Genomic DNA, 25,255 nt, shown 5'->3' with positions numbered 1-25,255 from the left:
TAAGATGGGACTAGCCCTAGCTCTGCCCGTGGTCTCTGCCCGTGAACTTCGATACTCCATTCCTTTGCTGATATAACTTGGCTGCCTCTCGGCATGTCCCAGCCAACGACCCCAGAGTAGGAGAAGGTAGGAAAGAGAAGAGTCTGACCTAACGCATAAATTGCCTTTAGTTACCCAAACCCAGAACCTGGCATTGGAGGCCAGCAAGACCACAGGGCAGAGAACCAGCCAGAGTGTGAATAAGCAGATGAAGTATCCAGGTGATAGCTCACCCTTCTGCCTCTGGCTGGCGAAAATGTGTGTTGGTTGAATCCCAAGGCCCACATCTTGTATTTATTTTACTGATTTCGCTTGTGTTTTCCTAACCTTGCTGGATACTTTTTTTCAGGGAAAAGGCAAGTCTGGGGCAACATTTTATGTTTGAAATTCCCAAATGCCTTTCCCCAATGAGGAGTACCGTGGCATGAATGATTCCAGAGGAGAGATTAGTGAAAAGTCATTTCCATTAGTTTTAGGGTGAAACGCATGGAGGGACGACATCCTCTTCTATTACATTTACCGTCCAGCTTTTGCTTCAGCTTCAAATAACACCAGCGTTGGTTTATGTCCTGTGAGAATGGTTGGCGGGGATGTCGGGACGAGGGCAGGGTCAATGTTAGATGGACACAGAGCTGAAAAACAGGCTTTGAGGGCTCCTGGATGTCAGCACTGGGCCAGACACATTTTATAAATGAGACTGAGGCTCCCATAAGGGCCGGGATTTGCTGATTCCCAAGTCTATGGTCTTTCCTCTGTAGCCCATGCTGCCTCTGTACTTCTGGGGTTTGATTGTTTCACCTGTTCACCTTGCCTGCAGTAACTATGTACTGAACCCCTGTGATTCCAGGAGCACCTCGTAGCCCGGTTCTTGGCACAAGGTGGGTGTTCAGTATTTGTGGATGAAGGAGGGCTGTGTTCTAGTCCCATTGCTGCGAACCAGCTGGGGGCCTTGGGTGAGTCACTTGGGTTTCTAAGAAGCCTCAGTTCCTTATTTGTGCTCAGGGAGTTGGAATATGTGGCTTTTAAGGGCTCTTCCAGTTTTTAGGCTTCGGAAGGTGGGCCTCAATATTAGACTTGAACCGCTTGAGTGGGAAGACCAAGAGTTTGGCTCCAAGAAACTCTAGACCTTCCCTGGAGGCTGAAAGCCCAAGCTTCTCTCCCAGTCCTAAAACGAAAGTCAGTGGTGGTCTATTTTCTTGACTGTTTACCTGTCTAAATTCTTACAGCTCATGCATTATGACTCCAAGCTGTGTTCATGAGAGCGTCAGCCCTAGATGGTCATCAGACAGGTTACTTGGTTCAAGCCCTGTTTTCAGATGAGGCACTGTGGTCGGAGGCGCTCAGAGACCCAGGCCAGTCTCGCAGAGCTCCTTCCATGGCACCTCATTCGCCACCGTCCTTGCTTTCTCCAAATAAAGCCTAGAGATCCCAACCTCTCCACACCCAATTCCTTCCCCACAATTTCTCCCCGCCCCGAGCAAGCGCTGAAACCCCAGGCAGGGAGAGTTTACTGATGTTTCTTGGAGGCTGCGACCAAGCTCCCTCCCCTTGTGCATGGTATGCAGAGTCCCTCCATATCAGGCCCAAGCACTTCCTGGCCCAACTGTGACATGGCAATAACGAGGGGACCAGATTGCCAGGAAAAAATGCTCTTCTTATCTGCTTTGACTGCTGCAAAAACAAACTGCAAGGATTGTTTCCTGGGGAAAACAGGGGCTGGCTGGTTGACAGTGTGGGGCAAAGGAGGACTCTGTCTGCAGTGGGATTCTGTGTTGGCAGCCTGGGGAAAAGGAAAGAATCGATGAAATGTGCCAAAGGGTGGCTTGAGGTCGAGGCTCCTATGACATGCCCTTAGAAGGCAGGTTGTAAAGAGGCTAGGGTGGATGTTTTTGTATTATTATTGAACAACGATTTTAGTGGCCACTGTATGCCAGGCACCTGAATTATATGCTCAGGATACAAAGATAGAACGTTGGAGGCCACTTTTGTGTGGAGCTGGGTGTATAAATAATGTGATATAGGTACGTGAGGAAGTGAGGTTCTCAGGGGGAGAGGGTGTCAGAGAAGACATCTGGAGACATTTCAGTGTGAAGGGTGAAGAGGTGCTAGGCAGATAAAGACTGGTTCTCGGCCCTGGCCACACGTTAAAACCACTTAGGGAGCTTGTAAAACACCAAAGCCCTGGCCACACCCCCAACCAATGGAATTAGAAGAATCTCTGGGGTTAGAACCCAGGCATCAGTATTGGAAATTCCAAAGTGAAGCCGAAGTGGGGACCACTGGTTTATGAGATGATTTGTGTCTCAGGTTTCAGAAGAATGGAATGGCTAAGTGGATAAATATTGTTGGTTGGTTGGTTGGCTGGCTGGCTGGCTGGTTGGTTGGTTGGTTGGTTGGTTGGTTGGTTTTTAATATTGAGACTTTGTTCACTGCTTCTGGAAGGCGATGAGAATTGCCTTTCAGATTTGGGTCCTGGGAGGCTCAGGAAAAAGGGAGGAAGGAAGACAGGAAGGGAGAAAGGGAGAGGAGGAGTTTGGGGCTGTGGCTTCTAAGCATTTAGTGACATTGTCACAAACCACGCCTCCCTTACTGCCAGGACCTCCTGCAGAATTCCCCCAATTCCATGTCTGGAGTCTCCAATAACCCCCAGGGGATTGTGGTCCCAGCCTCAGCGCTCCAGCAGGGCAACATCGCCATGACAACCGTCAACTCACAAGTGGTGTCAGGTCGGTGCAGGGTATTATGGGGAACACCCCTGGGAGGAGAAGGGGTGGCCCCAAGGGGATTCCAGGGGGTGGGGGGGGCAGGGTACCGTACAATCTTAGGAAATGGGAGGGGTGCCCCCTGCCAAGGAGGGGCTTCCAGTTCAATTTCTTGACTAAAGTGTTCTGTAAGTTTATAGATGGCTAGCACCATCTATATGGTATTTTGGAACAAATTTGGGTCAAAGTCTCATGAGTCTCTCAAAGACCAAGTAAAGCTGTTGTCCCTGCCCCAAACACTTCCCACCAGAGGCTCTGTTCTCTGGACCCTGTTCCCACCCCATCACTCCCCAACAGGGGCTTGAGTGCCTCCAGAATAGAAGGTGTTTACATGGGAGTGCCAAGTGAGTTGGAAATCCTGCTTGCCCTCACTCCTACCCACCCCCATGGCAGGGGACCCAAAAACTGGTTGTCTCCTCAGGTGGAGCCTTATACCAGCCAGTTACCATGGTAACCTCCCAGGGTCAGGTGGTCACCCAAGCAATCCCCCAGGGAGCCATCCAGATCCAGAATACACAGGTGAGTGTGCGTGCACAGGCGTGTGCTCATGTGCACAGGTGGGGGGGTGGACAACCATAACTGTTCGCTCTCTGCTAGGCCCTTTGCACAAGTGACTCACTTAATCCTCGTTATTCCTCTAAGAGGTATCATTACCCCCAGTTTACAGATCGGAAGCTGGGGGTCTGAAAGGCTTTATCAACTCCTGGGATTTCCCCACCCCTCAAGGTTATGTCAAAGGATTCTGCACCTCCTATCCCTGGTCTCTAGCCGGAGCCACTCTGTAGCTCAGTGGGATAGAGCACACACACAGGTTGGGGGAGGAAGAAGATCTGAAGTCAGGCCTGAGATGTGACATTAATTCTGTCATCTTGGATAAATCACCTGACCTCCCCGAGCCTCAGAGCTCTTATCCACAGAGGGGGGATTAACACCACCTGCACAGAGCCCTACCAACTTCCAGGGCTGCTGTCAGTGCTAACCACGGTAATGGAGAGGAAGGTGCTTCGCAAACCGTAAACTAACCTAGAAATGCTAATAACTGGTGGATGGTTTCTGGCAAATTTGTCTCTCCTCTACCCTCTGCATGTCCCTATTTCCTCTGTGTCCTCTCTCATCCCCTTCTCCTCTTCCTCCTTCTTCTCCTTCTCCCTGTCTCCCATTCTCTGAGGGGCTGGTGCAGAGTGAAAGGAAAGGTGACCTCCCCAGGGCCCTAAGAATGAGTTGGAAAAGGGGGTTGGCAGCAAGAGCCTGCCGTCACTATGGCAACAGGTCCCTAGCTGCTGGCCCGCCAGGCTGCTGATGCTGATTTTTTCTCCACGTGCCCTGAAGGTTAACCTTGACCTCACCTCCCTCCTGGACAATGAGGATAAGAAGTCCAAGAACAAACGAGGAGTCTTGCCCAAGCATGCCACCAATATAATGCGTTCTTGGCTCTTCCAGCATCTCATGGTGAGTGTGCGTGTATTGGGGGTGTGGAGTGGCAGCGTGGGGTATGAATAACCCCCCAGGTTCCAGACTCTGTGGTCATCCTTGGATCTACAGAGGGCGTGGCCCCGGAGAGAGGCTCTCTGATAGGGATCCCATCTTCCAGAGGCCAAGGCAGAGGAGAGGGACCACTATGGACCCACTTTAGTGGGACCTAAAGCTGGGAGGCTCTCTGGTGCTTGCTGCTGCCATGAAGAAGTGTGACATCAAGTGAGGGAATGAGGACAGACATATTCTGAGGAGAGCTAAGGACTGGGCAAGTGTTTCAGGGACGGGGTGAGGTTCTGTGGGGCCAGGACGGTGGTTGCTGCGGGTGGCCACGTGCTCTCCTGCCCTTCTCCCAGGGAAGAAAATGTGGATCCTCAGCCAGGACTCTTCTGTTTCCCAGAGTCCTCACCGCTGGGGTAGCAGCGGATGTGTCCCCTTTCCCCTGTCCCTCCGATCAGAGCAGCTGGATGAGGCACCGGGCTGGGCAGCGGTGGCTGCGACCATCAGGTCTGGAAGAGCAGCCCAGGGAGGAATCTCCTTCCTCACACAACCAGCTCAGCTCTGGTGCAGGACAACTGCCTTCCTGAGCCTCTATGGCCATTTCCGTAAAATGGCGACCAAGCCTCGGGTATAAACGTAATGTCTATAAAGAGCCTGCTGTGTGCACTAACACGATAGCAGTTATGTGCTGTGTGTGGGGTTAGCTGCAACAGCCAGGGCTGTGGTTGAATGTCAGGAATGAATTCAAAACTATAATCCCCTAGCATCATCCAAGAGTTGTAGCAGTAAATGAAGGCCAATGGCCATGTCTGGGCCGATTGTGAAGGGTGTGTGTGCATGTGCGTGCACGTGCGCGCGTGTGTGTGTGTGTACCCAGGGTGGGAGGTAGATTCTGGAAGCACCAGCAGGCTTCCTGCAGTCTGTGAGGTCTTGGCCTGGCATGGCAGTACCAAGATAGACCCATACAAACAAATACCAAGGGACTGTCTTGTCTTGGCCTGTGAGGAAGAACCAGGAGTAAGGGAAACTCTTTCTTCAGAGGGGATAGAAATCAAATGGATCGTGGGAATTAATCAGTTGGTCAATCAACAACCCTTTATTTGAAATGGGAGTACCTCCAGAAGCCATGGAGCCTGAGCCTGGGCTGTGGTTCTCCCATACGGGCATCTTAGGGACTCTGGCCCAGAAGCGCTGGGCCTGCACACCCAATGAACAGGAAGACTTGCTCTGTGGTGACCGATGTGGGGCTGGGGCTCTGCCTCTCCACACCCAATATGTCCATCCCCCCCAGGGTCTTGGGGCTGCCCCAGGGCTTTGCTGAGGAAGCACACTTTGAAAGCACCACCTAGAGAACAACCAGGAACCTAATTTGGAGAGAGGGGGCTGGAAGGCCGAGGGTCAAGGTGAGGGGAAGAGGTCGGAGAGACTCTGAGAGCCTAGTGATGAAGCCCGGGAGCCAGGGCCAGGTCCATCCTCAGGCCTCTTGGGAGCAGCTCTGAATCAGTGGCTGAAGGTGGGGGCAGGGATGCCAGGCCTCCTGCCTGTTCTGGTTTTCCACACCGCCAGAGAGCCCCAGTGGCCCTGCGAGCCCGGTGTCCCTGCTACAGCTCCCAGCCCAGCCGTGGGAAGAGGGGCTCCCTGGGGAAGGATCTTGTGTGCGCTGGCCCATCACACCCAAGATGGGGACAGGCACTCCTCTCCCCGCCGCGCCCTCCATGGGTCCAGAGCTGGCTCCACCCACCGCAGCACGGTGATGTGTAACCACAGGCTGCAGGTGTGGTAGAAAGCTCATGGGCTCCTGCGGCGGCCAAACCTGAGCTCAGGTCTAGACTTTACCTCTGACTCTGTAACCTGGACACACTCACCTCTTGTGAAGAGAACCAGGAAGCAATGCAGCAATTGCCAAGACCCTGGCACACTGAGGTGTTTAATCAATGTTAGTGCCCTGTCCTTCCTGCCCCACCTCCCCCACGCCATGCATTTTTGACGACTGATGTGTACACACCCACAGCCTCACCTCTGAGGGGGAGAAAAGGCTAGGAGGGAGAAGAGTCTGCCAGACCAGTTCCCCCGCCCACGAGCCCAGGCCCCCAGGCCAGCACCCCGCACTGACCCCCAACACCCGTGCCGGGGCTCCTGCCTCAGCTGCCTGCCACTCCCCACTTGCATGTTGCCCCGGACGTAAGTCTGAGCCTGAGACTGGAGGGTCATCCTATCAGCCCCTCCTGGCTGTGTCTGCCCTCTGACCTCAGACTTCAGTTCACAGGCTGCCCTCTTGTCCCCTCCCTGCTGAGCACCCCTCTATAGCTTAGGGTCGTTTCTTTCCACTCCGTGGCCACTGCCCCCTGGACAGGGGATGGCAGAGGAAGGTAGAGGTGGAGAAGAGAGAGGGGGAAGTCGCTGAGCACAAAGCAGAAGAGAAGGAAGGACCCAGATCAGCTCCACAAAAGAGACCGGGAACCACGGAGAGGGCTTGCTGAAAAGCATGAGTAAGACTTTCTGCCCACACCCTCCCACCCCTGGACCCTCTCCAGCTCAGAATGCACTCAGTGCGGATACTATTAATAAAGCACTTAACATTGGCAAAGTCCTCCCCCGCTTAATGCCTTCCTCACAGTGGCCACCAGGAGAGGTCAAGGGAGTGACCCCCAGGCCTTTAAAAAAAAAAGTCACAACTCAGAACTTCTGGACTGGGGAAGGAAGGGGATGGGGAGAAGTCCAGGCTCTAGGGACACAGCCTGGCACAGGGGTCCTCTGCAGGCCCAGGATTGGCCATGGATCAGTTTGGCTACCCAGATATCAGTGGGTGCACAGGCCCCCAAACCCCAGCTCAGGAGAGGCTATAAAGACTGGGTAACAAGGGCACAGCAAAAAGAAGGCAGGCTTCGAAGCCAGACAGACAGGGGTACGAATTGAGGTCCTGCCACCAGCTGTGCAATCTCTCGGAGTCAATTTCTTTGAAAAAAGATAATACCCGGTGGCGCCTGGGTGGCTCAATCGTTAAGTGTCTGCCTTCAGCTCAGGCCATGATCCCAGGATCCTGGGATCGAGCCCCGCATCTGGCTTCCTGCTCAGCAGGAGCCTGCTTCTCCCTCTCCCACTCCCCCTGCCTGTGTTCCCTCTCTCGCTGTGTCTCTCTCTGTCAAATAAATAAAATCTTTAAAAAAAAAAAAGATAATACCCATTTCCCACGCTTACAAAATTAAATGAGATAACTTATATAAAGAGCCAAACCTGGTACATAGGCACATTTAAGAAATGTGAATCCTCGGGCGCCTGGGTGGCTCAGTTGGTTAAGCGACTGCCTTTGGCTCAGGTCATGATCCTGGAGTCCCAGGATTGAGTCCCGCATCGGGCTCCCTGCTCGGCAGGGAGTCTGCTTCTCCCTCTGACCCTCCTCCCTCTCATGCTCTCTGTCTCTCATTCTCTCTCTCTCAAATAAATAAATAAAATCTTTAAAAAATAAAAATAAATAAATAAATAAAAAAGAAATGTGAATCCTCTTTGAACTATTTAGAACCGTGGACTAAGAGCAAGTTTTTGAGACCAAGGCCCACAATTTGTGAAAATTAGAGGTGGATGCCTGACCTGTTGTTCTGATCTATAACATCTACTGATTTTTACCATCATTTAAACCTAAAAAACATCCTGCCGAACACTGTTACTTACCTGTTCTGCGTATATATGTCTGTGTCAAACGTACATGTCGCATATCTCTGACTCAATTGTAAATTGCTCCAGAAAAGGGATCATATGTTATACCTCTTACGTGGACCCTAAAGATTTGATTCCCAAAGTGTGTACCTTTATAGGATGTTATAGGTGTTGCTCCCAAGATGGGGTAAAGGAGTTTGGGAAAATCTGGGTTATACAAAGTTTAGCTCAGTTCTTGATTCTCAGTGTACTAGGGGCATTGTGAATTTGCAAGAGGGGGCATGGTTCGAAGCTTTCCCCAAACATATTTTGATTAGTCGAAGCCTCCCTCCCCCACCTTGCTTTCACTGTCTCTTTGAGGAACAACTCTGAGATTGTAGCTCGTGGGAAATCTAACTCTTCAGTAACACCGTATGGGCATAAAGTAGCTGTTCAATTTTAGGAAAAAAGGGTAGAAAATGTATGAAAAAGGACAGATTTCAGTATCCAATGGATGTTCTTCTATCCTATCCAGTGCAGTGGGGACAACCCATGTGTTGATTGGCCAATTGGAAAAGTTGGTTGAAGAAAGGAACAGCCATTAAAAAGATACATTTTATTTTAATTTAGAAGATACACATATATATTGATTTGCTAATGTCTTGATAGAGGACCAAGATCTTTCTCTGAGGAGAGGTTGTCCTTTTACTTGCACAAACCTCTCCTATAATAGAACATCTATAAATTCCATCTTTATTTAACATTGGATAAGAACTTTGATGTCTGGGAAGTAACCTGGCTGTAAGATCTTTCTAGATTTTTGTTACGTATTCCAGCCACTTACATTTGTCCCAGAGGTCCTCACTACACGGCATTTTTAAGGAAATCAGAGTCTCAAGTCTTTCCAAAGCAGTCCAGTTAGTTTGCTTAGTAGCAAGAATAACTTTCTTGTTGCACTTACATTTTATTGGTTTACAGAGTAACTACATTACATCATTACACTAACACATGTAACTGGCATAAACCAGTCTGGATACAAACAGTGCCGACTTCCTGATAAGCAGATAAATGGTCTAATGAACATTCTACACAGCCTATTCATCTCGAGCATCCGGGACGATGTGAACGGCAGTGTCGTGGTTTGCGGAAGAAACGGAGAGCATCGTATAAATCTACAGTCTCCGTTAGTAGAGATTGTTTGTTCAAACTTCTGTAGTGAATCCTAGTTTTTCCTGTTGTCTTCTTTCCCTCAGGGAGAAGTTAGTATTCTTTGATTCCTTTTGTCCTGTGTCTGAGGCTTCTTGTCACTTCCACTGTTGTGTGGCATTAGCAGCTACAGAAATGGATTCCGATGACAGAGTGCTCCTGAGGTGGGACTTAAACCCCAGAGCCTTTTCTGTCAGGCTGCAATGAGAGTGGGAAGGTTTCATCCATTAGCTGCTTGCTCTGGGGTCCCTGAAGAATCCCGGGATATTTTCTTACTATTGCATTTTTGGCTCAAAGAGGCCAAACTCCTGCCGGAAGCAATCACTCCCCAGCAAACCCAGGCTGGGGGAGAACCCCCGCAGAGGGTCCTCTCCACAGAGGATGGAGGGAGAGGGCTACTCTTCCTGCCCGGCTTCTGCCCCTATCCCCTCTGCTCCGGACCCCAGCGCCCCTCGCCCTGGCCCCATCATTCTGCTCATTCCCATCCAAAATATGGCTGATCTCTGTGTTGCTGCCACCAAAGCACAGGAGCAACATTACAGAATATTCTCTGCATGTGGGGAAATCCCAGAGAGGAAACCAAGCCCCAGCAGGTCCCGCCTCACATCAAAAGAGCCACGGCATTCACCACTGCGTGGGGCCAGATTCATGCTGAGCATCGTCCAGCACCATCTCATATAAGCCACCCAACCAGCAGAGGAGCTGGGTACTACTATTGCCCTCATTGTTTTTTCAAAGATTTTATTTATTTATTTGAGAGAGAGATCACGAGCAGGGGGGAAGGGTAAGAGGGAGAAGCAGGTTCCCCCCTGAGCAGGGAGCTCGATGTGGGCGGGGCTCGATCCCAGGACCCCAGGATCATGACCTGAGCCGAAGGCAGATGCCCAACCAACTGAACCACCCAGGCGCCCTGTTATCCTCATTTTACCAGTAACAAAACTGGACTCAAAGAAGGGAACACGTTCCCCAGCATCTCGTGGGATTTGAACCCAAGTCTGTGGCGCCTCGGGGCTCTAGTTCCTCACCCACAATGCTCTGCATTGACCCAGGAAACCAGAGCAGCTCTCGACTCCCACGCAAAGTCTAGGTGAAGCAGAGAGGACCTCCAGCTCTCAGCAGATGCTGTCAGCGGAGGCCCTCCATGGAGACACAGAGCCCTGTCCTGGGAAGCGGGCAGGAGAGCTGTCTGCCAGCCCTAGTTTTCAGATATGGTGAGGCCGCCTCACCATCCCTCCCTTCGCTCTCCCTTCTCCATCCCTCACATCCTCAGTGCCGGGATGGCGTCCGGCCAGCGTCACAGTTGTACCCTGCTCGTCCACCCCGCCTCGCGCAGCTGAGGGCCTGGCTCCAGCGCCCTCGTATGAACTCTGCGGCTGTCACAAAAGCCGAGCGCACAAAATGCACCGGGGGCCTTCTCTCTGTGACTTTTTTTGAATTGAAATATAATTCACATACCACCATCCACCCTTTGTAACTAAAGTCAGAGATTTTTTAGTATATTTAGAGTTGTGCCATCATCCCCACTGTCGAATTCCAGAATATTTTCATCCCTGAAAGAAATTCTGTACCCCTTAGCTATCGCTCCCCGGCCCCTAGAAACCAGTAATCGACTTTGGGTCTCTATGGATTTGCCGATTTCAGATCTTTCACATGAATGGAATTTATCATACATGGCCCTCTGTGAGTGGCTTCTCTCACTTAGCAGCAGGCTTCCAAGGTTCATCCGTATTGTCACATGCTTCAGGGCTTCCTTCTGTTTCATGGCAGAACGGGATTCCACTGTACGGACAGCCCACACTTTGTTTATCCACTCATCAGCCGGCACACGTGGGCTCCTCCCCGCTGGGGGATGCCGGCTGCCGCACACCCGGGTACAGCTCGTGCCCTGCCCGTGGGCTCCCGGCCAAGGAGGGTGTGTGGACGTGAAGTCCAGCTGGTTGCCTCTGTGCCTTGGTGTGATCTTCAGTGACTCAACAAACATTCTTTGTGTGTCTTGCTTGCCACCTTCCCTGTGCCTAGCATTGTATTAAGCCCCAAGGACCTATACATCGATCCCTGTCAGAGACCCACTTATGGAATCCATCGCCAGCTGACTTGGAAACGGGGATGTCTCTTACAAACAGAAAGAGTGTGGTCCACGGAGCGGGCGTGGTACAGGGAGGCAGGCTCTGGATTTGAGTGTCGCACCCCTTCTTACCTAGCCAGGGGACCTGGGGCAAGTTGCTGGACCTCATCAGGTCTCAGTCTCCTCTGCTCTAAAATGGGAATCACGATATCCAGCTCATAGCAGTGTTGTGAGGATGGAATAAGATGAGTGTGAAAGTATTTTGTCCTGATCCAGACACAGCTACTGTTGCAAATGCTTCCCGTCTCACTCCGGGAGTCCCCGTAATCTGCCCTGTCTCAGAAAAAGCTGAGAGAAATCTTGACACTTCTCGGGAATCTGTGGGGAAAAGTAAGAAAACTTGAAAAGCAAAAAAATAGCTCAGAGAGACTTAGAGAGACCATTTTTGTTCCAGAATATCTTTTTTTTTTATTATTTTATTTTATTATGTTATGTTGTCTGCTACTTTTTCCTTTAACTTTGTCACATGGTCTGAAATTCCACTCATCAGAGATCCACTTAAAAGTACCCAATGCCTGTCAAAAACAGGTACCAATGGAGAGGCCAGGATGCCATCATTCATTCACAGCTTAGTATGAATTAGTTCCAAAGCTTACTTTTTTACTCCCACTCGGCTAAGATCAGCTTCATGGGAAGAGTGCCAGTGCTTGTTAGTGGTAGCACATGAAGATATTAGAATATTGTTTAACACAGCCTTTTGAGGAGGCAAACCAGTGGGGTGCCAGGGGAAAGGTTTCTAACAATTGTTCTTCACCTCTCCGAGGCCCCTGACCTTTTGAGAATCTGATGAAAGTTTTATCTACATCATCATGAATATAGTTTTAAGAGATTTGACCCTGAAGTCCTAGCAGCCAGAGGCCTCAGATTCGAAAAGCTGACGGGAGGGTCACAGGACGGCCCTGGGGCTTTGAGAAGAGGTGGAGAAGTGGAAGCAGGGCCCAGGAAAAGGCAAGAGGATGAAGTCTGTGCTCACCCATCTCGGAATTTCCTCAGATCTAGCCCGCCCCGTGAAATTAGAGCAAGATCTGTGGTTTGTCCCTGAGTCCTGTAGGCTCCTTTCCACCAGAACACAGATCTTTAGCTAACTCAGCCTTTGGGGGCTAGCCTGGAAAGCTAACTATTAAAGAAATAACTTGTTTCTATGGGAAAATGTGACCTAAGTTCCAAATACCGTATCTATCCACTAACACCTAAGTTTCAGGTATGAGACATGATTCTAGCACTCGAGGAACTGATAATTTAATTGGGGAAATAAATTATACACGTAAACCATGAGCAGTCAACCCATGATATAATCAAGTATTAGCATGCGTGCACATACTTAAGGGGTCCAAGAATGGAGGAAGCAATACAGGTGAGAGGAGTTGGGCCATCTGTGCTGGTCAGACACATCCAGATTAGTGTGTCCGGGACTGAACATCACATTTCAAAAGGTCCTTTGACAAGTCGTGTCCAGAGAAGAGCAGCCAGGGTGGGGAAATGTCTGTTCAAATGACTTTTAATGGGAAACGTGTCATATGATGAATGGTTAAGGGGACTGGGGATGTTCAGTCCGTAGAACCCTGTTCCTCTAGGGCCAGCATCGTATAGTATAAGGAACAAGGGATTTGGAGGCAGACAGACCTGAGATTGATCCCAGCTCCATTTTTTTACTCGCTATATGACCTTGAACGGGTCAACTAGCATCTCTGATGTTAATTTCCTCTTCATAAAGTAGAGATAATGGTACCCACCTATGGTGAAGATGATCAATAATATGTTAAAAAGCACAGTGCCTGACAGATGGTCTGGCCCAGAGGTGGAGCGGACGTGGTTAAAGATATAGGGGGTGTGAGTCTCAGCTCTGCCATTCACTGCTTGGGTAACCCGGAGCCTGTTCTTTAACCCCTCTGGGCTGGGTTTTCTCACGCGTAAAACGTGAATAATGATGCCTGCTTCATAGGTGCCTGGGAAATTCAATGAGAATACATGGCAGGTACTTTGACAGAGTACTCGTGAATATTGTAAGTATTCAAAGTTAGCCAAAAACTGTAGGCATCCAGTAAGTGGTGATAACTCTTGTTATGAAGTGAGAGGCAGTGTTATAGGCTTCTGTGTGACTCCGGAGGACAGCCTAGGCTCTCTGGCTGGATGAGTAGGGAGAAGACTTGCATTCGGTAGAAAGACCCTCCCAACCATCAGCGCAAAGGGCTGCCCCTCTGTACATTGGCACCGCAGAGCCTTGCTTCCCCGCCTTCTTCAGGACGGCGCGCACAGAAAATGATAGGAAACCAACCAACCACACTGCTTGCCGCTGGAGACCAGCTGGGGGACTCCCACTGGCCCAGACCCCACCGAGCCACCCTGGCACTGTCTCTGCACACTGGTAACTTGTTTGGGGGCACCACTGAAAGCGCTGGTGTCAGGGACGCCTGCCCAGTGGGAGAGATGGCCTCGGGGACTTCCAGGGCTCTGGGCATGAGTGAGATGTTGCTTTTAACAAGCCCTGCACAGGATGCTGATGCACAAAGTTAGGGTTTAGCGGAGGACCTGGGATCTGGGCCAGGCCTGGCAGGGTGGCTACGGTTTAGGATGGAGTAGGAAGAGAAGGAGGAGTTGTCTGGATGAGAATTCTCTCCTGATTGACCATCAGTGGCCCTGTCTGGCCCGTGATTGTTGCTGACCAAAGAGACGGACCCCTCCTCCTAGGGTCATGAGCATGAAATCCTCCTCTCCCCTTCCTCGCCCCCCTGGAGCCTGGGGAGCTGTGTGGCTCCTTGCCGTGCCATGACTGCTGTCTCTCTCCCCTGCTGCTCAGGCATCTGTATGTAGAGCTTCGGTGGAAGGTACACTGGGACCTGGAAGTCAGGCTGGCCATGGCTCAGCTGCATTCATCTTTCTGTGCCAGAGAAACATGAAGTCTTAGATGCCTGCCTGTGATGTGAAACTGTTTTCTCCCACCCACCCTTCACTGTAGGGACAAAGAGAGAACAGACCCCTGGAAGCTGCCCTCAACTCCCCAGGACAGATGGAGAGTGTTGGAAGCCATAGTCCTAGGGTGTGGGCCACACCGGCTGTTTGAGCAGCAGGGAGTCCCAGGGAAGGAGGGAGACTGGTGGTCTCCATCAAAGACAGGGTCTTGTTGACAACTGGCTGGTCAGCTGCAGGGTTGGATGGAGCTGGTCCGAGAAGACTGGGGGTGTGGGGGGCCGCTAGCTTGCCCTGAGCCCCGGGACACTCCATGGGGGGCCTGCAGCTCTCAAAGATTCCACCTGAAAAATGGCCAGGGGAGATTCACAGCTTCCCAGCATCCTCCCAAGAAGCCTGAGACCCAGGCTAGGGGAAAACACCCCATCATATGTGCACAGGGGCTGGAGCAGTCCCAGAATCCAGGAAATAAAACGATTTGAAAGAAGGAGCGCATTTCTCCATGCACGGAAGGAGCTGCTGGAGGCTCTCGCCATCTGTCAGAAAAACAACCCGTGGCTTTCGCACAGAGGGGGCCACATGTACCAAGCAGCAGGTTTATTTTATTTGTTATTTATTTATTTATTGAAAAAACACTCACAGAGTGCCAGGCACCGTTCTAAGCACCTTTCAAATATTAACTCATTGAATCCTTATTGCCACCTCGGGCAGGTGGAATTATTTTCCCCATTTTACAGAAGACGAACCCGCGTAACAAGCTCAAGGTCTTGAGCTGGTGAGAGACCAGTATTCAAAGCCAGACAGCCTAGCTCTGGAGTTCATGTTCTTACCCACTTCTTACTGTGCTGCCCCGAAGACTCCTCTAGAAAGCTGGCTGGTGTGCCTCCATAGACCCTAAGTACCCCACTCTCCTCCCCACAAACCTGCATGGAACAATCACTTGCAGGAACGGCCCTTGTAGCAAGTAGAGCAGCCTGATTCTGGGGAGAATTCCCGGGGAGTCCGACTCACTGATGCTCCCCACCCTCTCCCACTCATCTTCACTCACAAAGGCCTACAGGGAACGGTGACAGCCACCAGTTACCCCCTTAGGTTCCTATGATCATCCATTCCACAAATACATACTGAACACTTAGCACGTGCTGGGCGTTTTCCTTGGCACTGATGAGGTGGGGGTGGAAAGAAAGGTGGGGGTCCTTTTCCTCAAAAAATGCAGCATGTCTGGTTGGGCTGACAGACGACTAAACAAATCATCCATGTAGCGTGTGAAACCCTGGGTAGGGTCAATGCTTAGCTCAGAGGAGAGGTGTCTCAGTGGGCATGAGGCACTGGGGGCAGGTTAGGAAGGACCAGTCTTGCTTGCTGCGGCAGGAAGGATGGATTGAAATAGAAACCAGAGGGAGGGAGAATAGTTCCAAGATTGTGAGAGGGTGAAGAACCAAAAGGTGGCAGATTTTTTTATAAGGGAAAACTATGCAGCAATGAAAATGAATAGCTTCAGTAATTATAGATTAGTCTCACACCTGTACTGTGGAGTGAAATCCTGCATGCCAGTGGATTCCATGTATATAGGGTCCAAACACCAGGCAAAAGTAAACTATAATGTTTAAGGATGTAACATAGATAGGAAAACTATAAAGAAAAGCAAGAAAGTAATTACCGTAAAAACCAGGTTATCTTTGGGGAGGATATCTTTGAGGGTAGTGATTAGGAAGGGGTACAAGGGGGGCTTTTGGGTGCTGGTAGTATCTTATTTTTTGACCTGAGTTGTGGTCCCATTGGTGTTTGTGATGATAGATAAAGCTATACATTTTAGTTCTCTGGACCTTTCTGTGCAGGTATAATTATAAGGGGGAGGGGAGTAAGAAGGAGAGATAAAAGAATGGAAGGTCTGCAGGAGGTACATGATAGTAAGAAAGAGGAATTCCTCTGGTAGCTTACTGGGCTTCTGTCCACTCTAGAAGACTTGTTTTTTCCCACTTAGCATCTGTGAAATCAGGGTGCACCCTGCCATCGATGGCATCTCAGAGGTGATGAAATGTGATTGTTTTGGGGCCCCTCACCATGCCAACTGCCTCCGTGGGGTTGGCGTCTGACCCTCCTAGAGCAAGGCCAGGCCCTCAGAGTTGGGGCTGCCGCAGGGTGCGTGCCCACATTTGGTCAGGAGCCAGAAGGGAAGACGGCTGTTGTTGATGCCAGTGCGGTGCTTGGTCTTGGAGGGAAAGTGAGGAAGGAAATCTGGCTCCAAACCCTGCTTCACGAGCAGCACAAGGCCACGGATGCCAGCAGGCCCCCACTTCCCCTGTGCTCTGCCCCTCGGTGACTGCCAGCCTCATGCTCATCTGCTTGCCCCAGGAGGAGGAAGGACAGTCTTGGGGTGGGCTCGGAGTGATGGGAGTGGCCAGGGACCCATGAATCGGCCCTGGCCACACTTCTTCCAGACCCAGCACTGCAGGTGGAACTCAGCCTTCAACTGAAAGATGCCTTCAGCTTCAATTTAGGGCAGGGGAGACCTGAGTTAGGAGGCTGCAAAGCGAGGTGTCAGAAAGAGGCAGGAAAGAGTTTAGGTCAGATTTTGGAGGAACTTCCTGATGGCAGCTGGGCCACCACGAAACACCCATTCTGTGTAAACTCTGCAGTTCCTTTCTCTGGAGACTGCACAGCAGGCTCTGTGACATCTGGGAGGCTTCGCTACATTGTCCAGAGTGAGTCCGTGAAGCACACATGCTTTACCTGTGTTATCTCATTAAATCAGCCCCCAAGTCCCAGAGGTACACGCTATTCTGTTATTTCCATTTTAAGCCAAGGAAACTAAGGATGGGAAATGGAGAACAACAAATCGCCAAGCTCACAGAGCTGGTAAGTGGGGGGGTGCAGGACTTGACCTCTCCAGAGGCCGTGTTCTTGACCACCAGGCAGCTCTGCCTCGTCGCATGAAGCTCCATGCCCACCCTGAGAAGGATCTGTCATTTTCTGGTCCATTCTGTATCTCTTTTTCTGGAAGGATTATCTGCTTCCAGAAAGCTGCTGCCTGCTTCCCTCCCAACTCCAGAGGAGTTCTTCCAAACAGTGCCCAGAGAGTGGCTACCATGGCTTGGGGGCTTACCACGATCTCACTTGATTCCTCTTCCCGTCCTTGGCCCGGAGCCTTTCCAATTGTGCTAAAACTAGCACTGAGCAAATCGAGGTCTGTCCAGGAGCCAGGACTATTTTGACTCTGTCCTCAGGAATCATCTGGTCTGAGGCATGTACAAGCTGGACTGCTCCTGTGAGCACTCAGATGCGGTGCCAGGAATGTTCTGGCCGACACACCTGTCCCCAGAGCCGGGCCAAAGCTGCCACTCACCCCGTGGCCCCCACCGCGTGCCTCCTGAGATGCTGGTTCCAGGCGGGATGGGTGGTGGCATTTGCACAGTGGGAGGATAAAAGGTTTATTTTGCTTTGTGTCCTCATACGAGGACAACCAGCCGGATTCCGTGACACTGCCTCCCACCCTCTCCATTCAATGAGAGCATGTTAACCTGTGGATTTACGGCATCCACTCAGAACAGAGGCCTGCGCCAGGAACCTCCTTAGAGACAGCACACACTATCCCTCCATGGGAGGCTGAAGGATTTCCTTCCCCGGAGGTCTTTAAGAGTAGAAGAAGAGACTTGCATCTAGCTGGCTTCAGTGTAAGTCTTGGTGCAAGGCTCGTGCCTGGAAGGCCCATCCCCGCCTTTGCTGGGATGGCTTGGCCATTCTTCAAAGTCCAGCTGAAGTGCCACCGGAAGTCCTCCCTGAGAGCAGCTCTCCAGTCTCGTAGGGAGACCTATTACCATATAGCGGGCTAAAGGCCATTATTCAAACACAGCCATGATGAACTCTGCCCCAGGAAGTTGGGAAATGCCTCACAGAGGATCTGATCTCTGGCAGGTCTTTCCAGAAGCTCAGAAACACACACAGTGGAAAAGTGGGGGAAAGAGCGTTGCAGCGGAGGGAACAGCAGGTGCAAGAAGGCATGAAAGGGGCTAGTGCAGTCCGGGCAGACCAGAGAGTTGCCCTGTTTTTGCTGGGTTCGCAGACCAAGTGGCCATGGACAGGGAGGCTGCGTGGCTCCTTCTCACGGCTAGGGGAATTGGAACTCCATGCAGCAGGAAAATAGGGCGTGGGCCCCACCCCTTCCCCAGAAGGTGTCGGAAGCATGGAGCCCCCACTCCTCTGCCCCCTGGGGCCTGAAATCTTGCCTCCCAGCCTTCTTGTGTTCCTTCCCAGTCAGGAAGAAGTTGTCTCCTAGTTGACCTGGGTGGTGGTCCCATTGGTGTTTTCCTCCTTGTTAGAATCTTAATATTGGATGAATCCCAAGGCCCAGCTGCCCTGGCATGGCGGCCAGGGTCAGAGGTGTGAATTAAAACAACACATGACCCTGACTGTCTTGGTCAGGGGCTGCTGGGGTCAACTGCAGAGGTTGCTCGCCTTTGTCACTGATAATGAGAGCACTTCCGAGGCTGTTGCCCTCACGCTCATTCCTTAGACAGCCTTAAGCCCCTCGCCCACATCATCCCATAATAATAGTGTGAAGAGCCACCTCCTCGCGAGCACTTTAACGAGTACAATTTCATTTGATCACTAGACGACTTTATGATGTAGGGCTAAGGGACATGCCTGAGACCTCACAACATGTCGTGACAGAGCCAGAATCTGAGGCCCAGTCTCTGGGACTTCAGAAAGCCCAAGCAGCTCTGTGTAATGCCACCTCAGTCATGAGGAATGGCCCTGGCTGGAGGAGGCTGGACAGCTTGGTCCTCTGCCCTAAGAGGCCCAGATCTCCCCTCGCTTCAGGGCAAGGCTCCCACCCATTCCGATAGTCGTCACATCTTTACTGCATGCCTACTGGGTGCAAGGTGTGGGTGCGGGGACCTGGGGGAGACACAAAGACGCAGAGACCCAGTTACCATGCAGCTCACCACCCAGGGGGACCCACAAGGACCCCCTATTCCACCATCACCCAAAACTTTCCCATCTTAATGGGACCTGTGCAGCCTTCCCAATGCTCTGGCCAACGCATTTCTCCTTCTAACCTTCTATAGGGCCCATTACCCAAACCACCCAACCTTTGCTTTTTTCTGCTTTCTTTCACTCAGGAGTCATTTGCATGTCATTTGCATGCGGAAGGCACTGGGGATACATTAATAAGATGAATTAATAAGACATGGTCTCTGCCCTCATGAAGCACAGCCTAAGAGTGGGAGACAAGCATGTCATCAATGCAGGGACTGAAGTGCCCGGGGACACCACTTCCTCACTCACCACCACAAAGACACAGACTCAGTCTTACAAAGTGGCAGCATGATTAAGGGAGGGAGACTGGACCAAGATGAAAAGAACTGAGTCCCAAGCTGGTGCCACCCCCTGAGGGAACATTGGAGAAGTTACTCAGTTTCTTCAGCTGTAAAGTGGGAATAACAATACTTAACCTGCCTACCTGATAAAATGTTAGCGATGTGCTTCGTTAAATGAAATTAAGTGCACGACAACCTTTCACAGGTTACCGAGTATTCTACAACTAGTAGTTATCATTATGTTTATCTTCTGTCTCCTGGGATGCCTGCATAAATCTGGGCACAGAGTAGATATGCAGTAAATTTCAGTCAATTTAAATTGAATTGGTTCAGATACCCCCATTTACCACCCTCTGATAGTCCTGTGGGCTTTTGAGGCCATAGTCAACCTAATACTAATAATGCTTGACCTGCCTGCTGGGGGTTGGCTGTGAGGACCAAGTCAGGATGTGAAAGTGCCTTGGAAGCTATCAATATAGGGCCGTACTGACTCTTGGGAAAGCAGTTTGGTCTCCCATCTTGGGGGGGAGGTTGCACTGAGGGCCTGATGGTCCTGACTGTGGAGCCACAGACATGGGGCAGCCTCCCCCAAGCCCTAGTCCCATTGCTTTTGGGAAACAAAAATTGTACTTTCCCCAATTAGGCTCCCAAACCGCTGGGCTGCCTGGGCCAAGATAGCGCCTGTGACGTAGGCATGGTCTCTAGAGGGACCAGGCCACCATGTGCCCACCCCGCATTAGCCCTTCACCTCTCATTTCAGCACCCCTACCCCACGGAGGATGAGAAGAGGCAGATCGCAGCCCAGACAAACCTCACCCTCCTGCAAGTAAATAACTGGTGAGTTATCACCCGCCCAAAAGGCTCTCAGATCCGGGGGCCACTTGCTTGACAAGGGAATGCATAGCAGGGAACAGAGACAGCTCAGCCCAGCCCAGCTACCACAGCAGTCCTCCCCTTTGGGCTAGAAGCAGAAAGCTAGAATCAGCCCAACTGCCTAGAGCTTCATCTGCAGCTTCTCAGTGCCCTCTGCTGGGAGATTGTGTCAGGAACATCACTGGAAGCTTCCTGCTGAATAGAAAGCCCAGCCCTGCCTGCACTGCAGACACACAGAGGAGGAATGCAGGCGTCCAAGTTCTGGAGGAGCCGCCAGTGGTCATCTGGTCTACCCACCACCTCTGTGAACTGAAAAACTATAACATTCTGCAAAGCTGGGGTGGGAAGGAGGAGGGAGAGTTGGTTGTTCTGACTTCACAGGCATCTGTTTTCCCCTTCTCTGTGTCTGGCTGGGTTGTCACAGAAATCTCAGAGAGCAAGGTCTGATTGGGTGGGGGTAGACCCAAGATTTGGAGTCCCTGATCTGAGCCCTGGGACCTGGAGAAAAGTCAGGGTTTAGTGCTTCTAAGGGGACCCCTACTTCCTCTGTTCAATCCTGATGAGTCCTGAGTAGAGATTTCTGACCCTCCTCATGCATCCTTCCCATGCTGCTTTGTGGTTACCAAGCTCCAGGTGATTCCATGAGCCCTGCAGTGCCCAGGGCTCTTCTCCCAGCTAGGCTTTCACACCCTAGATGAGCCCCCAGTCTGTTCTATACAGTGGATCAGCCTATGAGAGTCTGGAAGAGGCTCTCACTCCCTGTATGCGCACACGCACACACACATGCACATGCACACACACACACAAACCCCACAACCCCGGGGGTGGGGGATGACTAACCAGGTCTCTACCTTTACCCCTGGGCAGGTTCATCAATGCCCGGAGGCGCATCCTGCAGCCCATGCTTGATGCCAGCAACCCAGACCCTGCCCCTAAAGCCAAGAAGATCAAGTCGCAGCACCGACCCACCCAAAGATTCTGGCCCAACTCCATTGCTGCAGGGGTACTGCAACAGCAGGGCGGAGCCCCAGGAACAAACCCTGACGGTAAGAACCGGGCGTGGTGTGCTCTAGCCTGGGGCTGGTGGGCAGACCTCCTGGACAGGTTCTGCAGAGATGCAAGCGCTGGCCATCCCCTTGCCTGCGTGGCAGCGACAGCTTGGTCACAATAGTGATCTCCATCGAAGGGTGTGCGCAGGCCTGAAAGAGGGGGATGTTTTTGCATATATTTTCACAAACCAAAAAGCAACCTCACAAAGACTAGTGGGAGTCCATGGTCATCTGAGTCAATGACTGCTCAGCAGAGCCCCCTCCTCACTCCCACACCCTCCCGAAGTTCTGTCGCGCCCATGAGTGTCTGCACGGCTCCCCAAGAGCCGGGGCCATCTATAAATACCGAAGCAGGCAGCTGGCTTGTGAACGGAGGCCAGGAAGAGCTTTGTTTTCCCAGCTTCTCCATCACATCCTCCATATACACTTTTCTAATTGCCGGTCGCCTGGTGCACAATGAATAATTCAATGAGCCAGACATTTTATAGCTTGGCACGTGAAGATAGCTCTGTGTGGGAAGTGGAGTGGAGGTGTGTGTGTGCATGTACATACCTTCATGTGCAGCTCTATGGTTGCGTTCAGGTTCCTCTGTGCTGGACAATTGCCATGTCAGGTGTAGCGGAAATACACAGATTTTGAGCTAGACGGACCAAGGGGAGAATCCCAACTCCACCATGCCTGACCGTCACCTTGAGCTAATGCCTTAACCATCTGAGACTCAGTTTCCTCCTCTTTAGAATGGGGATGATAAGACCTACTGTACAGAATTGTTAGAAAGTCGAAGTATTTCACATACTTACATAGAAGATGCTCAGTGAACGGTAACTAGGAGCGCTGCTGCTTGGGATAGGGCAGGGAGGGGCTGACAAACGCATGGGCCAGGGGACTTCACACCTGGGAACTGTCGACCACTCCATGAGCCAGTCTCTGCCACTCTATCCAACACTGAGGTTCCTGGGCCTGACCCTTGTCTTCTCCTCTCGCATAGGTTCCATCAGCTTGGACAACCTGCAGTCCCTGTCCTCAGACAATGCCACAATGGCCATGCAACAGGCCATGATGGCTGCACACGATGACTCATTGGATGGGACAGAAGAAGAGGATGAGGATGAGATGGAAGAGGAGGAGGAAGAGGAGCTGGAGGAGGAGGCCGACGAGCTTCAGACGACAAATGTCAGCGACCTGGGCTTGGAACACAGTGACTCCCTGGAATAGTTGGCAGCCCAGATGGCACTGGTCACCGAGCAGGAGAGGAGTGTCGTCAGGAAGGCTCCAGGGGGGGGGGGGGGGGGGCACCACAGGCAGCACCGAGGAAGTTGGCCCTAGCTTCCCCAAATCAGTAGCTTGAAGAAATGCAGAGGAGACACCTGCTCCTTCCCAACTACCAAGCTTCAATGAGCACCCAGCCCCACTTCCCTGAACTGCAGAGGACTCCGTTTGTGGGGCCGGTCAAGCAGCCTACACGGAATGGCAGGAGTGAGAGCTGGACTCACCAAATCCCTAAGGACAGATGGCACCCATGCCCCGCCCCCCCCACTGAAGGACTTGAGTTGTTTACAAGCCCTGTACTGTGAGGCGGATCGGTGCTGTTCAGAGTGAGCCTTGCCAGGGACAGAGTTAGGAGGAAAGGGAGAGTCAAGGGGGTCTGGGTTCCACCCCTGTGAGGTTCTCAGCTCCTTGACAGACATTCAAGGGCAGGAGGAGCCCAGACGCATCACCAGTGGCTAGCAGAGTGGGAGGACCTGAGGCGCAACATCCTGCATATCGGAGCGGGACCTGGGCTCCCGAAGGCTCCAGCTCATTCCTCCAAGAACCTGTCTCAGGCATGGGCAACCGTGGACTTGGGAGAGAGGGCAGGAGCCACCACAGACACCTTCTCTCTCTCTCCCCCCCTAGAATGAATGGTAAGCTGGCAGGCTTGGATTGTAGGGGGTTAAGAGGAATCCCTTCCCCCGGGTTGGCTCCAGGACCCAAGGAGATGGCAGAACCTGAGCTAGGAGCCATATCAAGATGACTTTGGGGACCACAGCCATCCCTAGGTGGTCACAGAACTCAGCTCCTGTAACAACAGGACAATGGTGTCTTATCCCAGATGTTCCAGCCCTCAGATGGAGCTCCTCAGATGTCCCGGCCCTCAGCCCCCCATGGCTGTCCCCTTGCTCCCAGGCTGGCTCCACCAGCCCCCATTTTGCTCTCTTCTTCATTCTATCCTTCAGAGAAGGCAGAAGAAACATTGGAAAAGAAATATCCAGTCCAGTGGGAAGCCAGGGGTTGGAGAAGGTGCTACATCCCTCTTCCCATCAATATCCGAAGTGTGGGCGAGGGCCCAGAGAAATGGTGCCCCAGCGCTAAGTGGTGCCCCACCCCCACACACCTGGTTGATCTACCCACCACCATGACACACAGCACTGGAGGAACTGGGGCTCCCTCGAGGAGGAGGCTTTCCATCACCTGCCCTAACTCACACCCTCCCACCCCAACTTGCAGGCCCCCATGATTGGCACCCCCTCCTCTCCTCTTCTCCCACCCCTTGGCTGTGAATGACAGGACTGATCACACGTGTGTTTTCCATTGGATTTTAATTTAATGGACTTGCCGTTTCATTTGTAAATTGTGCATTGGCCATCTCCTTCAGTGGCAGGATGCGAGTGGCTACCTGGCTCAACCTGAGGGGACCCTCAGGGCCCTCTGGGGGGGGCTTCCCCTCCCCCACCTGGTTGGGGTGGAGCAAAAAGATGGTCGCTTTCCTGAGGTCTCCCTGAAATGAATGTATTTCTCCCCCAAAAGAGCTGATATTTAATGTTTTAATAGGGATTTTTGAGAAACAAATAACCTTATTTATAATCTGGGTGATCCAATCATTTTTTACTCCCTTTTGATGCCATAAGTAGAGGAAAGTCTAGCTTTTTTGGCGTGAGACTTTTGCAATGTGCAGTGGGATAAAATACATTTCCTTTTCTGGTTCGTCTTTCTTGTTCTCTCTCTCTCTCTCTCACATCACACACACACACACACACACACACACACACACACCCCCTTTCACCTACCACTTTGGATGGCAATCCACCCAGCACAGGCAAACGGCACCCAGGCCCACACATCCTCCTCCCAGCCCCTCCACCTGCCTACTGTTATGCAACCTCCCTCTGATGTATCCACCAAACCAGTACCGAATGTGGCCGAGAAGTTTTCAGTAAATCTTGTTACCTACCATAATTCTGGTGCGCAATTCTTTTTCCGTGGTTAGTGGTTAGTGGGACCCTGGACCGGAGAAAATTTGGAGGCCTCAGCCTACCTCTTGTTGAACTAAATACCTATGGAAGGGAACAAGGTAGAAGGCTCTCTGAGTGACCTCAGTTTACCTGTCTGGGCAAAAAGACAGCCATGTTCGGCACACTCGCTGCATACGTGTCTGGCTCAAAGACAAAGAGGTAAGGGAGAGGAGACCGGAGGACGCTCTGCACTGCCCTCTCCTGGCAATTCTCCCCCATAGCAGTGGCGCGCTCAGAATGCGGTCCCTTCCTGCACCATACCCTACCTCCCTCAAAGGCCTTTGCTTTTCCCCCGAGGCATCCTAGGCTCCAAGGGTTTTCATCCTCAAAGCTGGTGGCACCACTGCCCCTCCCCCAGTTCTCCCACGTCCACCCAGGGCCCAGGAATTGGAAAGGAGAGGAAGTCTTGACTGTCACTTTTAATCCTAGAGCTGTGTCCAGAGAGGAGCCTGCCCTCTGAACCCCAGGGCTCAGCACTGTATCCCCCGGGGGCAAGTGGAAACTTAGGCACAGCTCCTAACCCCAAGTAAGCAAGCTTTCTTGTTACTTTCAGCCCAGAGTTTTCCTTACCTGGGCACTGTTGGTGAGATGTCCA

The 25,255-nt window shown here is 51.7% G+C and overlaps 1 protein-coding gene across 1 annotated transcript in view; it reads left to right on the top strand.

The window, feature by feature from the left end:
- Positions 1-22,631, top strand: part of PKNOX2 (PBX/knotted 1 homeobox 2) — a 252,855-nt gene extending 230,224 nt beyond the window's left edge. The window contains exons 8-13 of the mRNA XM_021696423.1: positions 2,636-2,765; positions 3,223-3,320; positions 4,131-4,250; positions 20,227-20,303; positions 21,207-21,385; positions 22,377-22,631. Coding sequence (XP_021552098.1) covers positions 2,636-2,765; positions 3,223-3,320; positions 4,131-4,250; positions 20,227-20,303; positions 21,207-21,385; positions 22,377-22,603 — 831 coding nt within the window. The 3' untranslated portion in view covers positions 22,604-22,631. The remainder of the gene's footprint in view (positions 1-2,635; positions 2,766-3,222; positions 3,321-4,130; positions 4,251-20,226; positions 20,304-21,206; positions 21,386-22,376) is intronic.
- The last annotated feature ends 2,624 nt before the right edge of the window (positions 22,632-25,255 follow it).

Source organism: Neomonachus schauinslandi, chromosome 11 (genome assembly GCF_002201575.2).
Source record: "Neomonachus schauinslandi chromosome 11, ASM220157v2, whole genome shotgun sequence".
Classification (NCBI taxonomy): Eukaryota; Metazoa; Chordata; class Mammalia; order Carnivora; family Phocidae; genus Neomonachus; species Neomonachus schauinslandi.
This window is presented reverse-complemented; position numbering and strand designations above follow the sequence as displayed.